General features: G+C 33.3%; 3 protein-coding genes and 1 long non-coding RNA gene across 6 annotated transcripts; all 4 read left to right on the top strand.

The window, feature by feature from the left end:
* Positions 1 to 97: 97 nt before the first annotated feature.
* LOC125589937 lies at positions 98 to 3,164 on the top strand. Its single transcript, XR_007326101.1, has 2 exons — positions 98 to 2,561; positions 2,648 to 3,164. It is a non-coding gene; the product is annotated as an uncharacterized LOC125589937 (long non-coding RNA).
* Positions 3,165 to 6,961: 3,797 nt separating this feature from the next.
* LOC106440092 (macrophage migration inhibitory factor homolog) lies at positions 6,962 to 8,401 on the top strand. Its single transcript, XM_013881684.3, has 3 exons — positions 6,962 to 7,087; positions 7,167 to 7,336; positions 8,039 to 8,401. Exons 2-3 carry the CDS (start codon positions 7,226 to 7,228, stop codon positions 8,264 to 8,266), a joined length of 339 nt encoding a protein of 112 aa, XP_013737138.1. The 5' UTR covers positions 6,962 to 7,087; positions 7,167 to 7,225; the 3' UTR covers positions 8,267 to 8,401.
* Positions 8,402 to 9,182: 781 nt separating this feature from the next.
* Positions 9,183 to 12,469, top strand: LOC106442485. 3 transcript variants are annotated; one of them, XM_048762642.1, is made up of 7 exons: positions 9,192 to 9,649; positions 9,854 to 9,938; positions 10,024 to 10,128; positions 10,280 to 10,462; positions 11,023 to 11,134; positions 11,551 to 11,630; positions 11,740 to 12,469. In XM_048762642.1, the coding sequence occupies exons 2-7, from the start codon at positions 9,879 to 9,881 to the stop codon at positions 12,094 to 12,096; spliced, it is 897 nt and encodes a 298-aa protein (XP_048618599.1). In that variant the 5' UTR covers positions 9,192 to 9,649; positions 9,854 to 9,878; the 3' UTR covers positions 12,097 to 12,469. The 3 variants fall into 3 exon arrangements, with proteins under 3 accessions (XP_048618600.1, XP_048618599.1, XP_048618598.1); XM_048762643.1 differs by having other exon boundaries at positions 9,183 to 9,938; positions 11,023 to 11,226; positions 11,740 to 11,997; XM_048762641.1 differs by having other exon boundaries at positions 9,194 to 9,938.
* A 229-nt stretch (positions 12,470 to 12,698) lies between these two features.
* LOC125589935 (uncharacterized protein At1g43920, Chloroplastic-like) lies at positions 12,699 to 15,499 on the top strand. The gene is made up of 2 exons (XM_048762644.1): positions 12,699 to 14,822; positions 14,932 to 15,499. Exons 1-2 carry the CDS (start codon positions 14,568 to 14,570, stop codon positions 15,217 to 15,219), a joined length of 543 nt encoding a protein of 180 aa, XP_048618601.1. The 5' UTR covers positions 12,699 to 14,567; the 3' UTR covers positions 15,220 to 15,499.
* The last annotated feature ends 37 nt before the right edge of the window (positions 15,500 to 15,536 follow it).

Raw genomic sequence — 15,536 nt, 5'->3', positions numbered from 1 at the left:
AGTGGCGAAGAAACTGGAATCGTCAAGATTGGTATATAAAAGCTTGTACTTTTTCCTTTTATTTAGGAGTTTGACATATAAAACATATATTCATTTTTTCAATTTGGAAAATTGACAATAAAATAAAATACTCATTTTTTTAAAAAGCAATGTAGATAATTGAACTTGTATTGAATAATAAATGGCAAACTTAAACTAATATACTACTAATAATTTTTGGAAATTTGGGACCCTAAAAAAACTATATATTTTGGGGGCCCTAGGCGAAAGCATTTTTGGATACACGGCTCTGGGTTGGAGACAGTGAAGAGTCCATTGTTTCTTCGAGTAAGTTTTTTTGTGAGAAAGAGACTATCGATGGAGGATAAATAATAAGCAAAAGCAGAGGGGAAGAGTGAGAGTGACGGTAGCTAGAGAGAGATAGAGAAAGATATAGGCGTTACTTGTGATTTCTGATTTTGAACAGATGAAAGAATATTTTTACTGAACTCTAATTCCAAAATATATTTTGTTTTTGGACAAAATTGATAGTGAAATCAAATGTTTTAAATTTTACATAACATGATTTTGATTGAATACGAAATGAAATTGGAAAATAGTATATTTTTTGAGTGAAATATCGTCAACTGCAGAAGAAGAATGGTGATAGGGAAAACAAACAGAGAGATGGAAGTGGAGCGTGAGAGTCATGTGCGTTGGGGGAGGAGCGTGAGTTGCAGCAAGGGGTAACGTGGGGGGAAGATGTGATACTAATGAGAAGAAGGAATGGAATGGGTCCCACTTTTCTCTTTTCTTCTCGTGGTTTTTTTTTTGGTTTCTTTCACCAAAATTCTGAAGACTCTACGTTCAAACACAACCTTCGGGTCTAACTGCTAATCAAGTTTAGGAATGCTATGAATGCAAGGAATTGAAAAAAATGGAATGCCACCTAATGGAATGATAGAAGTTATGAAATAAAATAAGTGGAATGGATAATTGCAAAAAAATATTTTTATAACACAAATGGTAACTTTTTTAAGGAATAGAATGGAATGAAATTAATTTTTAATTTAAATTAAATAATGTTAAAAAGAAACAATAATGTAACCATTTGTACACAACTTGGAAATGTAGCAAACAAAATGTACTAGGCTATAGACAACATATCGATCAAGAAACAGTAAAATTTAAGCTTTTTTTTTCTCAGAAACAAACAGCATAACAATTATAAAAGGAAATAAGACATACTAGGAGAAAGCAAATTTTGATCGGTGGGTTTGATAGTCTACGTATTAATGTTTAAATAAGAAGAAGATGTTGCTATTATTTAGTTAGTAACAAACCTTAAAAATCTACCAGAACAGATTTTAAATTTTAAAACCTTAACAAATCAACTATCTGACTGCGATAAGTAAGTTAAAAAAATATTTAAACTTAATCAAACTTTTATTTTTGATTTAGTTTGATTCCATTCCAGTCATTCACGTTCTTTTTTTATCATGAAAGGATTATAACTACATTCCATTTGGTTCCACCTATCTTACAGGAATTAATGGAATGACAATTGTTTTTAATTCCACTTAAATGGTGCATTTTCTTTGGAATCTCTTGGAATAAGCTATTCCAAACAGTTTTATTCCAAAAAATACCAATCCAGTTACACCCTTCGTATTATTATTAACCCCGGTCTCTTAGATAAAGTTCTTAACTTCGGATAAGAGACGGTTCTTAGTTTTTTTTAGATTTTAATTAAAAAAAGTTAAGAACTGTCTCTTAAATAAAAGATATAAAAATCATCTCTTAGCCGAAAAATGTAAAACAAAAAAAAAATAAAAAAGTGTCAAATCATGAGTTAAGAATCTCAGCTAAAAGACCGGAGTTAATCATGTCCTTATTTCTCGAATGATATCTAGGTTTAGGTAGTGTTTGTAAAAGTCCAACTGTATTATTCTGTAAAACTTCTTACGGTTAAATTATATAGTCATTTCAAATGTTCTCCTTTGAAAACTGATGTTTTTTTTTTGTAAACTGGCTTTCTTAATTAAAATGCAAAAAGAAATAAAACATTACAAGCCATAAGCTTAAACTTGTTTTGGGCTGAGCCCAGTGTTTTAATCTTGAAATAACACATATGACAGGAACTAGTAGCCCAATTGATTTTGAAAGGTCCTTGAGTTGAACTTTTGGAAGGGGAAGTTTGTAGAAAGAACGAGTCTGTGGATTCCTTTGGTTGCTCCGCCTGAGATCATGATCTAAGGAACCAGAACTGTGACATCGCTGACGACGCTCTTGGGTTTGCATGTCGGATGCTCTGTAGGCGATTACGGATCTGCTTATCAATCAGAGATATGATTGCTTTCGGGCGGTTTGAAGGTCTGTCGATGGAATCTTGAGTTTCGCTCTGTCCAAAACCAGTAGATTACAGCCTGAGTTGCTAGAAGCGGGAGGCGGAGAGAGTCATGATTGGTTCGCAAGTCCTGAAGTTGAGCGACAATATCATCCCAAGAGGTGAGAACTTGAAGATCACACCGGTATGCTATCCGCCTCCAGACGCTTTCACTGTATCGACACTCAAAGAAGAGGTGATTTCTACTCTTCTGAGCAGTATTGCAGAGTAAACATAAGGGATCAACATTAAGACCCCATCCATTTAACATGTCTCTTGTAGGACAACGTTCAAGTAGGACCAAACCAAGTAAGGAAGTTGTGCCACGGGATGCTGTAAGAGATCCAAACGATCTTAGCCCAAGGAACCGTCGATTGGGAACCTTTAAGATAAGTGTATATCACGCCTGTTTTGTACCTTTGTTCCAGTCTTCCATCAACCACCCATTCATAACCATCTTCCACTTCTGATAACTCCACCATGGTCAAATGAACCTGTAGTGCTAATTGGTTCTCAGTTTTTGCTGCAGGTAGATGTCAACTCCCCGCGGAGAAGCGTGATGCCACAGTTGCTGTCTTTGGGATACCAAGACGCGAAGTGCTGGCGTTCAGAAACTTGTATAGGTTTTCAAAGGGTGACCAATTATCAAACCATTATCTTTGAAAACTGATGTTCGAATAGAGAGAAGACCGTTTTAGTTGGATGTTTCATGTACGATGTCTCTTCCTTTATACTACATGAAATATGGATGTGCATGGAATTTACAATTATACAAGAATGAAATTAAATACTTGAAGCATGTAGAAACTTACTCGTAAAAGACTCAAAACTTAAACCACTCTTCGCCAATCATAACTTTTATTTGTTTCAACAAATTGGTATCTTGTCACTACTGATAACCTATTTACTTTTTAGCTTCTAACCTTATATTTAGTGCTCTGTTGGCAAGGTCGATCCCAATCTAAAATAGAAGACGCTTGTGCTTTTTTTTTTTTGACTAATAAAACTTCAGTTAAAAAAAAAAATATATATATACTAAAACTAGATTAAAACCTGCACAAGATCTTATTTTCATACAAATAATGAAGACGCTTGTGTTTGAAATATAAAATATGTGAAGGACATTAAATTTACGGAAGTTGTTGGTAACGTAAGAGTATCTCCAATCCTACTATATTTTACTCTATTTTTCACTATATATATAGAATAATTTTTTTTTGATCATCACTCTATTTTTTTATTCTAAAATAGAATATCATTGGAACAACAACCAATTCTATTATACTCCCTCTGTTTCCGAAAGTAATATTTTCTAAAGTGTTCAGGCTTATTAATAATTCAATAAATGTTTATAATTTAATTTTTTTTTTACTTTATTATACACTTTCTAATAACTTTTCACCAATGAAATTTAATCAATTCAAATATTTTAATTTAATTTTTCTTAAAAATATAAAAAAGTACATTAAACATATATAAAATCTATCTTTGGAACAAGTAAAAAATCTAAAACATCTTACTTTCGGAAACGGAGGGAGTATAGAGTTACTCTATTTTTCATTATAAAATAAAGTATCATTACAACAACAACCAACTCTATTATATATAATTATTCTATTTTAGAAAAAAAAAAGAAAACAATTGGAGATGGTCTAATCATCCGGTCCTTTTAGGTTTCTACAATGGATTAAATGTTTCAAGTGGAGCCATCACTTGCATTTTGTTATTTTCATTTAAAAAAAACATTTTTAATGAGTCCAAAAATGTGTATCCTTTAATAATATGTTGGGCCGATACTAAAAACCTATGTTGGCCTGAGATTGCTCATCGCAATTATGATCTATTTATTTTTTGGTAAAATCTCAACTATGTACGTCAATAACCATAAAATTTGGTAGTGACTTACTCCAGAATAAAATCCCAGAAACGCAATACAAGAGGAGTGTTAATCCAAGACTCAAAGCTATTGAGAAACGAAAAAAGATTCATAGTTGTAAGCAAAGTAAAAAAAAAAGGAAAAAGAAGTCCCCTAGTGATTCATAGGAACGGTTTGGGTAATATATACTAAAACTTCGGTTCAAAAAAAAAAAATACAATATAACCTCTTTAAATTAATATTCTATAAATTAATATACACTAAAAATCTCTATAAAATAATATAATTGTATAGTCCCCAATTGAGTTTTTGGTTCAATTAGTATATCGATAAATTAATATCTCTATAAATTAATAAAAAATTATAGTTTTGGTGTAGTCTCAACATTATTAATTTATAGAGGTTTCGCTGTATATATATACTAAAACTAGATCAAGACATACGCAAGATCTTATTTCATACAAATAATATAGTGTTCGTTAGGAATATGTACTGTGTTTTTGTGACTCAAATTGGATTTCTTCATTGTCGCATGGATCTTATTTCTCTGTATCAATAAATCAAAAATGACATAATTAGATAACTAACAAAGTCTCAAAACTACTAAAAATATGACATAAATTTATAAATCACATGTCTATTTTGAGTTAGTTTGTTTAGAGAAAAAAATTGAATCAGTTTCTCGAGCTACATATTATTGATGTCGACGATCCAAGCATATTTTTTGAGTCAGTAATCTAACCAAGGGCATGCACATATTCTGGTTAAAAAATAAAAATCATAGTTGATGTTCCAAAAATTTCAATTTTTTTTACATAAACCTTTATTTTCCATCGTCACCCAATTCTTCTTTTAATGACAACTATGAATGTTAAGAATGCATGCATGTAATGGAAATGTAGCTGATAATCGAGTATGGAAAATCCCACAGTAAATAAGCAAAAATCATTACAAAATAAGCATTGTCAAATTAAATATAATATGTCAGTTCAGTGGCAAATTTAGTAAATACTTTAGTTATAATTAAAGGTAAAGATCAAAAGAGATCGAGAAAAACTCTCATTACGACACGTATGCAAAACACACTTGTAAATAAGTCTGCAATTTCAGGTAATCGGGTCAGTTTCGGATAAGACCTGTTCGGTTCCAGATATTTCGGTTATTTAGAAAGTGTATCCAAATAGTACTTGATTGAATCTCGATTTGAATTCGGTTCGGATCCGGTCGATTCCGGGTCGGTTTTACCATTTAAAACCCAAAATGTAAATATCTCTATAAACTTTGAGCAATTTAAACAATTTGTTATAGTTCCCAGCGGTCACAAACGTTATTAAAATCTCTGGCAATTCTGGTCCGAATGCCATTTTTTTTAGTTTTTCATTAATGAACGGCAGTTTTGTAATTTTCTGTATCTGCTTTCTTGTGCCTCCTTTTCCCAAACCCAAAATTGCAGCCTCTTTTAGTGTTGCAGACTGAAATTCATCATTTGATTCGTGATTTTTTGCCATTTATACATAAAATATCAAGATTTAACATAGAATCACCGATTATAAACTCGAAAAGTAAAAGAAATCATCTATTGTACACGTTCTTACATAGAGTTTTCAGATTAATCGGGTAACCTGAACAATTCCAGATATAAACCGAATCCCACCCGATACCCATGAATATTCATAACTTTATCCATCGACTAAATCTCATGGATCCGAAACCGAGCCGAATCGGTCCATTTCGGATCGGATCCGGTTTGGGTATTCGGATAGGATCCGGTTTGAGTATTCGGATCGGATCCGGTTTGAGTATTCCAAACTCGGGTTAGGCAGTGTGGTAGCCAGTCCACTCTATAGCACTAAGTGCGTTCCTCCCGAAGCCGATCGGATCAGCCGATAGGGTTTATCAAAAAAAAAACCCTGGTACCAAAAAACGTGTAACAAGCATGTGTGATCGCAACTGCAAACCGTGTAACCAGTAACCATACCTAACGATTTCAATAAAAATTGAATTAGGCAGCTGTAGCCAATCGTTTTGAAAAATACCTTCAAATAATATTAAACCAAGTTTTTTGTTCAAAAAATAACATACAAAAAAATATCTAAAACAGTATTCATTAGATAATAAAATAAATATATTTATATATTTGAGTTTATGATTTATTGATAGAGTTTAGGGTTCAATTTATAAGAGGGACATGAAATTAGGGTTTAGAGTTGAAGATGTAGGGTAATTTAGTGTTTTTATTGATTAATAAATGCTATTTTAGAATTCTTTTCTTTAAATACTATTTTTTGACAAAAAATTGGTTAATGTTATTTATAAGTTTTGTCCAATAACTTTTATAAAAGTGAGCTTAATAGTAGAAACCATAATCAAATAGCGGTCCATCCACACCACATGTATATGCAATTATGCATAACCAAGATCTGATGAAGTATATATTTAATCTGATTTAATTCTATCTTTCAATATTTCTCAGAAGGTTCCACGTATGTAGGAGATGCTAACAACATTGCTTCACCATATTAGGTTAATCCTTTGGTTATCCTAAATAATAATTAATTAGGGACGTGTTTTTATTTGTTATGTGGTCCAATTTGGGTCTGAAACCAATTGTTTTAGAGGGCGACGTAGCTGTAGTAATTGATTCAGTCACACGTCAAGTTGTCAGATTTCACCAAAGATATTATTTCGTAGATTGTTCACATCTTACACATTTTATAATAATGCAACTCAATCATTTCTTATTAACCACTTCATTAACTTGGAGACGATTTTTTCTTCTTTTTTTTTTTTTTTTTTTTTTTGTCACAGAGACATGTTTTCTTCTAAGTTCTCTATTTATTGGCCATGTGAGATCTTCTTTTCTTCATCTTCAACTTCAACTCCATAATAAAGCCTTTCTTGATCCTTCTTTTTGTCTTTCTTCAGATTCTTGGAAATAAGCTTAAGGGCATCAAGAAACGGGCGTTGGTGTTGACGGTAACAAAATGCCTTGTCTTTACATTACAACTAACGTCAATTTGGACGGCTTCAAAACCGATCCGTTCTACTCGGAAGTCACCAAAGCCGTCGCTTCTATCGTTGGACGGCCTGAGAACGTAAGAAGCTCTCTTTACGGTTGATTCCTGTTTCCTTTAGAATTGGACTTACATATGCAACTTGTTTAGCTTCTCCAGATGCATTTTTTGTCTTTTAATGAAACTCAGTATTCTCTTTCCATTTTAGAGTTTTACACAAGTTAAAATTTGTTCAATGTATATAATGTTTTTACAGATCCTACAAATGATGTATCTTTTTCTAAATACACTCAATTACTTCATCTTCTCTAATTAGTATCTTGTATAAATAGAAGGAGCTATATTTTTGGTTTAGAAATATAAGGTCTTTGGGAAAGATATTTGAGGCATCTTGTACAACTTATAGAATTCGGTTGAATATTTCCTAAATACTATAAAATGATACTAATAATTTTACTGGGATGCCAATGATAAAAATATTGTTTACTATGTTTCACTTAAATTGGCATCTTGACAAAAATATGGCTTATAAAAAGGTCAACATCATTGTCTTTTCTATTAGATATTTTATATGTAAAGAATTGATCAGATGTCCTCCTGGAATTATGATTAGATCTTGCTTATAACCCTATAATGTGGATCATGGTGCCTATTGAAACCCAAAGAATAATATCATGGCCAAGATTTGTTTTCTCTAAAATATTTATTATATGTGTTGAGAAGATGAGATTAGAAATCTTCCAAATTCTATCTTTATTAAACAAAAAAAAATGTTTATTGCAGTTGGTGATGGTGGTGTTGAAGGGGTCAATAGAGATAGTATTCGGTGGAAACAAAGAAGCAGCTGCATATGCAGAGATTGTGTCGATGGGAGGCATCACCAAGCAAGTTAAGAGGCAGCTTATTTCAACCGTTGGTTCTATTCTTCACACTCATTTTTCTATTCATCCCAGTCGTTTTATCTTTAAAGTTTTTGATATCAATTCTTTGCCTCTTCCTTCTAAACTATAGTTTTATGATCTGTCTGTTATTGTTCATACTTGACTTTTTCGAGTTAACGAACAACACATATCTCTTCTTGAACCTTTTTGTATCATTAATTATATGTTTACAAGCTTTATTATACTATCACATCATCATTCGTAAGATCTTGACCATATAATCTTAATCCCAGAGACGTATATATACTGACTTATTAGACTCGGTCATAGTTCCATTTTTCTTCTCATCATAGTCGCATATCTCTTCTTTTTGATTTGTTTCTATCATTGTATGCTTAGAAGCTTTAATATACTAATATCATCATTCAGTAAGATCTTGACCATATGATCCGTATACTGAGTCATTGGACTGGGTCATAATTTCAATTTCTTCTATAATCACTTTACCATTTTTTTGATTAGAGAAGTAGACTCCTTGAAGATTAGGAACAAACTTTGAAGTCTATGAGTTTCCCGTCCTTATAATCGCTATCTTAAAATATGAACTGAGATGAATGAATAAAACAGACAAAAAAAATTTCTAAAATTAAAAATATCTCACCAGTTTACAATTGTCTTTGGTTATGATCGGGACCAACCATTGGTACACACGTTCTTGGTTTGGACCACAATATAGTGGTATACACATTGAGATCAAAGAGGGATTCAGAGAATTGCAAGATGAAATTTCAAAATGCAACTAAGAGCATTTCAAGAATAATATAACTCAATTTAGAAAGTCAACCGATCCAAATACAACATGAAGAAAAGTAGTTAGAAATAACGATGAAAATTACATGACGGGAGCCAAATTCAAACTATTTTGCGTACAAGCTACTCTGAAAATTAAATACATTGGATACGCCTTATAATTTGGATATAAAGCAAATGAAAATGTGATTGATTGGTTACAAGCCATTAGCAAAGCTACAAGCCTACAAGCTATTGGAATAATAATTAAATTACTTTTCCCTATTTGTGCTAGTGGAAAGGGTGCACCCACTAGGACACTACCTTAGAGCATGTTTATTGGGGTATCTTAAGTGTGGCTCTTAGTATAATAAGTAATTAAATTAAAAGGAAAATAGCCATTTATCTAAGAGGCGGGTCTTAATTAAGGGCTGCAAGAAACGCTTCTTATGAGACAGGTGTTTGAAAGGAAAAAAAAAAGTTGAACCCGACGAAGAATCTGGTTCTTCTCTACCGTTGAATCTCTCTGGCACCAATCGTCGCAGGAAGGCTGTATGATCAAGCTTTGATCGGTATCTTCTGCCTTCCATGGCCAACGAAGTCGAGTGCTTCCTCTTCTCCTCCGTCGACCTAGATTCCGAAGACGATCCGCCGCGATTCTTCTTCCTTCTTCCCTCTCTCTCGCCTCCGTGACTCACATCTTCTCCCATAAGAAGTCAATCAAGTCTATGTTTAATCCCTACTCTTTTATACTTATCTTCACAAAGCTTTGGGCTTAAACTCTATCTCTTTCGGTTACATCAACTGAGTTTTTTTCATAGAACTGTGTTCTTCTTCGGGTTTTCTGGGTTATGAGCTTTCGATTATGAATATTTAGTGTTATTATTCAAAGTGTTGTTTTATCCTCACCAATCACACTATTGTTCAGGGTTTTGTTCGTCTGGTTGAACATTATGAAGAACGTTGAGATTTTTATGATCTTTCTCTGCTTAAACGCTGCCTTATATCTAGTGGTAAGTTCAAAGCTCGAGTCTTTCGATCACTAAAACGTTTCTGAGATGCTTCTAAAGTTTGTTTATTGATTTGATTCGTGTGAAGTCTGCTGACCCACCAACGTGGCCTGCGGATTCGGGAGGGAAGTGTAGTGTTTCTGATGATTGGGAGGGAGAGTTTTTCCCTGAGATCCCTCATATTAAGTACGAGGTAAGCAATCATAACCATGATAGGGACTTTTGAGTAGTGATTCAGCTTGGAGATTTATTTGCATGTGTAGATTGATTTGGTTGTTGATGAATTGTTTCAGGGATGATTCAGTTTTGTTTAGTTTTTGACCATTTATTTGCGTATGGAACAGATAATCTATCACGGCAAAAAGGATGAGCTGTTGGATGAGCTGCAGACGGATCAGTGGCCTGCACAGCGGTGTATTGGAGTGGCTTTGAGTGTGGCTGCGGGATTGCTTGGAGCTTGTTTCCCTGGGACTGGTGCTAGGATCGTTGCTTTAGTTGGAGGACCATGCTCTGAGGGACCAGGCACGGTAACTCCATTTTGTTTATCTCCCTTTTTTTTTTTGTATAGGAAGCTCTTGTTTATGGCTTCAGAAATGATGATATAAACTGGTGTATCTTCTTAACAATAATCTCAAAACTACACTTTCTTATCTTTGATCAAAAAGATAAAAGTTTAATAATTTTTATAAGAACTCTTAGCTTAAGAAACTACCATTGGAGGACCAAAATTAAGTGTTTCTTACCATAAACTCTCAACTTAAATTTATTACTAAAATAATGACTAAGAACCCAGTTAAGAATTATTGCAATGAACATGCTTTTAGACCACCTCCAAGGTTCTAAAGTGAAAAAAACAAAAATAAATAAATTAATAATGCTAAAATTAAAGAGAACTGCTGCCTAATTAAGAGGAAATAGAGTTGTTAAAAACCCCGTACGTGTAGCTTTATTATTGGCTTTTCTTTTTTTTTTTGTCTTCTCTCTCTCTCTTCCTCTTCGTCTTCGTCTTCGTTCTTTGTTTTTCTTTTTGGTCTGAGAAATCGATGGGGACAATAAATTCGGGTGGGGATCGTTTTCGGTGGTGTAGATGGAACGTGGTTGCTATCAAGGAGATCGCCATGGAGATCGCGATGTCGGGGATTTTCATCTCGAGGAAGATCAATCACCCCAACATCATCAGCTTCATCGACATGATCGAGGTTCGTCTTCTGTTGCTCTTCTTGACATGATTGAGGATGTTGTTAGCTCGTATAAAGCTCCCATCTTTCTTGGACCAGCTTCACCACAACAGGTTTGGCTCTCAATGCTCTGTTTTCTCTCTTATGACCTTTGGCTCCTTTGCTTTCTGAGAGAATTAGTGTTTGATTCTAATAAAACCCTTGAAATCAATTTAAACAAGTGAAAAAGTAAGGAAACAGATATAGGAATTTGACATTTAGAACCTCCATCTCCATGTAATGCCGATGTTGGTCAACTTGTTACATGCATAAGCTTTGATCTGTTCTGTTTCACTTAACCAATTGATAAGAAAGAAAAAAATTGTTTTTGGGTTCTTTCTAGATTTGGCTCTGTTCTTGGTTATGAGCTCACCTATTTTGTATCATCTTATACACAGAAGCTTATGATGCACTTGATCCAACTGGAAACATCACCATAAAATGGGACATCATTAGCTGGACTGCTGATGGCTATGTGGTAACAAATATTTATAACTTCATCCCTCAATACCACTTGTTATATAATCAAATTCTTGTGTTCATAGTTGCCATACTAACCAACTCATAATATTTTCTTCTATCGTCAGACTGTTGTATCAATCTTCAATTTTCAACAATACCGTCACATTCAAGCCCCAGGTTGGCAACTAGGATGGAGTTGGTATAAAAAGGAAGTGATATGGAGTATGGTTGGTGCACAAGCCACAGAGCAAGGAGATTGTTCTAAGTTCAAAGGCAACATTCCTCATTGCTGCAAGAAAACCCCCACCGTAGTTGACTTGTTACCGGGAACTCCATACAACCAACATATATCAAACTGTTGTCGAGGCGGTTTGATTAGCTCATGGGCACAAGACCCCGCAACAGCCGTGGGAAGAACAACCTCCAGCCGCTCTTGCAATGTACACAGCATATGTGTCCCATCAGAGTTCATTGGCATGTGAAAACGAACTACAAAGAGTACTGGTGTGTGAAGGTCACAATCACAAACTTCAACTACAATATGAATTACTCGCAGTGGAATTTGGTTGTTCAGCATCCCAACTTCGACAATATCACTCAGCTTTTCAGCTTTACATTCCCACAACGTTAGATTCAGATCTTGTACGCTTTGAGCTTGTCATCAAGGTATATATGCTCAAAAACACTTCTCACCATGACCTGGATTTTGATTCTAGTGTTCTAGTGTTTGTTTAGTTTTTTTGTCAAATTCTATAGGAAGTTTTACTTTGTTTCTTTCATGTTTGTTTAAAAATTTTAATTAAAAATTTGTATTTGTATTTTTAATATGTTTCTATGTCATATTTGTTTAGATTTTATGAAATCCTATAATTTATAAGTTTTGTTAAATTTAAATTTAATAATTCAACTTCTAAAACAAAAATATTTAAGAGCTTAAGTTCTCTCACTTGACCATGAGAAATTTAATTAACCTATTAAAAGTTCTAAACTTTTCGATTCACAAAATTCATTACTAATTTATTCATTAGAGCCCATAAGGGTCTCTAACCAATGGACTTGATTTTAGTGAGAGCATATCATAAACAAAACTCTAGTAGTTTTTAAAATAAAATATTAATATTTTATATAATGTAATCATGTAATTAATTTTAAATTATAAACATACCAAACCAGTAAGATGACAAGTGTGCACAAAGTTCCTGAATAATTTTGTAAAAATTTCTTCTTCATGAATCGGTTTTTCTTGTTTTTTTCTTGTATTTTATAATAATAGTTATAAAAAGATATGAAATACCATGAATGCTTAACATCAGACGATGTAAAATGGTTTTAATACCCTCCCATTTTCAATATTGTTTTTTCAAACATTTCACATCATCTGGAAGAGTTACATTTTATCGATTGTTCTATTTCGGTATGGTTACCCAGACCATTTCAAGTTTGAGTAATAGAATGATCTTTTGACGTAAAAAAAAACTTTTCGTATCATCTTATCTCTCTTCTACCTCATTTGTTCAACACCCAGTTCAATCTATACATCTATAATAGTTTGTTTTAAAAAATTTAACACTCTACTCTACAACCCTTAATTCATATTTTTTGTTTTTTACGGTTAACTTAAAAATTAAAATAACATAACTTTTAATAATTTTTATTTTGAATTATTATACTTAGCTTAATTTTTAAATAATATCAAAATATGTATTAATAAAACAATCAAAATTAAGAACATATTTTTTTTAAGTAAGATATTGTTAAGTAGGATATTTATTATTATTGGGGTCCATTTAATAAGAAAAAAAAATTAAAATACTAAAATAGTTGATTATAATGAAAAATTACATTTTTTCTGTATCCAAATGAAACGAGAGCTTTCTCTATTTATAGATTAAAAAAATTTTGAATTTTGATATTTTTTTTAAAAAATTATTATATAATAAATGTGTTTGAATTATTGGGCGATGATAAAAAACAAAAGAATTCTACAGAGCTAATCAGAACACAATATTTAAATCTTAACGAGATTAAAAAAATTGTGATAAAGCCAGTGCGTGATGCGCTCACTTTTTTTGCCTAATTAGAAGGCGAAACGTGGGAGCACTGGGCCACAAAAAATAATGTTTCAACCGCTCAAACTTTACAACAGGTGTGTTTATGCCACGTAGATGAGCCCAGTTTATCAACACCTTATGCGATAGTTTCAACTGTTGAACCCCACCGTGGATGATCTTGGACAGAATAATTATAGTGATGGGCTGACAGAAATATATATTTAAAAAAATACTAAATGTCCAATCGAATAGACCGACATCATATGACATATGTTATTTGAGAAATCGGCCAAAAAAACACTGAACTTTACGGAAATTGCCGAAAGAAACCTGAACATATGGGCTAGCCAATAAAATCCTGAACTTTTGTTGACTTTTCGGGTTTATTAAGAAACTTACGATTGACTGACCAGATAAACACACCGTTAACCGAGTTAACTGTTAATTAAGCGGACGTTAATTTTGGGTGTTAAAGTATACGACGTCGTTTCATCACTTTGTCTGATTAAAGACAAACGACGTCGTTTATATAGCTGTGTTATTAAAAATATGGGTTTCCAACGGCTCGAACTCGTGTACTCGGGTTTAATGGTAGGGGTTTTTGCCACTGAGCTAGTGGACTTTGCAATAGATTTACGAACACAATTTCTTTTATTCTTCGAATCCGAGTTAAAGACAAATTAATGAAACGACGCGTTTTACATTAACTTTTTTATTAAAAAGATGGGGTTCCATCGACTCGAACTCGTGCACTCGGGTTTAATGGTAGGGGTTTTTGCCACTGAGCTAGTGGACTTTGCAATGGATATACGAACACAGTTTCTTTTATTCTCTTTGAATCCGAGTTAAATGAATCAAAAAGAAACGACGGCGTTTTCTCCTCCGATTGGTATAAACCCTAAATGGGCGAAATCATAAATCCAGTTCGCGATTCAAGCTCGATTCTCTTCGATCTCGTCCTTAAGAATCTCGATTCTCATCTCTCCTTCTTCGAGTATCGCATGATGAGTTCGGGTTGTGAGGATTCGTCTGTGAATACGATGGGAATTCGTGGTATCCCGGAGCAATGCGGCTGTGGTCGAAGAACTGGGATATACACATCAAAAACGAAGGTCAATCCAGGAAGAACTTTCTTTAGATGCCCAACGTTTCAAAATGTAAGTGTTTAATTTGATTGTGTTTAAGAAAAGAACATAAGATTCAATGGCTAGGTAGTCAGTGAGAAATTGTTTGAATATAAAGATTGTGTTCATGATTTGTGTCTAGGATCACTTGTATAAATGGGTAGATGAAGCTGTCTACGAAGAGGTTCAAGATGCATTGCCAAAAGTTGAGTGCTTTGCATCAGATGTTATGAAAATTAAAATGGAGATCGAAAGCATGAAAACCGTGGAGGAAGAGTTGAAAGAAGATGTCAGGAAGGCGAGCAATGAACTTAAGAAGCTGAATGTGATCATGAAAGTGGGTTTTTCGGTGGTTTGTTTAGGCGTTGTGATATGTCTTGTGTTGATCATGTTTGACAAAGCAGCTGGGTTGTCTATGAATAGCTACTAGGAGACTCTGTTTATGTAAGGCTATGTTTATTTAAGAATCATGGTTCATGTAAGGCTATGTTTTAAGACAATGTTTCAGTAATGTTTATGTTTTACTTCTTGATTGTTTATAGAAGGACAAATGAACACACCAATGAACAGACCATCAAGATAAACAACATGATGAAAACACAAAGATAATAACCAACACTATCTTCATTGAGAGTTTCAAATTAAAACAGCAGGAAGAGAAGAAAGAAAAAGGTAGTTCTTGTTCCAAAAGCATTCAGACAGAGACACCATCATAAACAACAGACAACGAAAGCATTCAGACAGAGA

Source organism: Brassica napus, chromosome C7 (genome assembly GCF_020379485.1).
Source record: "Brassica napus cultivar Da-Ae chromosome C7, Da-Ae, whole genome shotgun sequence".
NCBI classification, from domain to species: domain Eukaryota; kingdom Viridiplantae; phylum Streptophyta; class Magnoliopsida; order Brassicales; family Brassicaceae; genus Brassica; species Brassica napus.
This window is presented reverse-complemented; position numbering and strand designations above follow the sequence as displayed.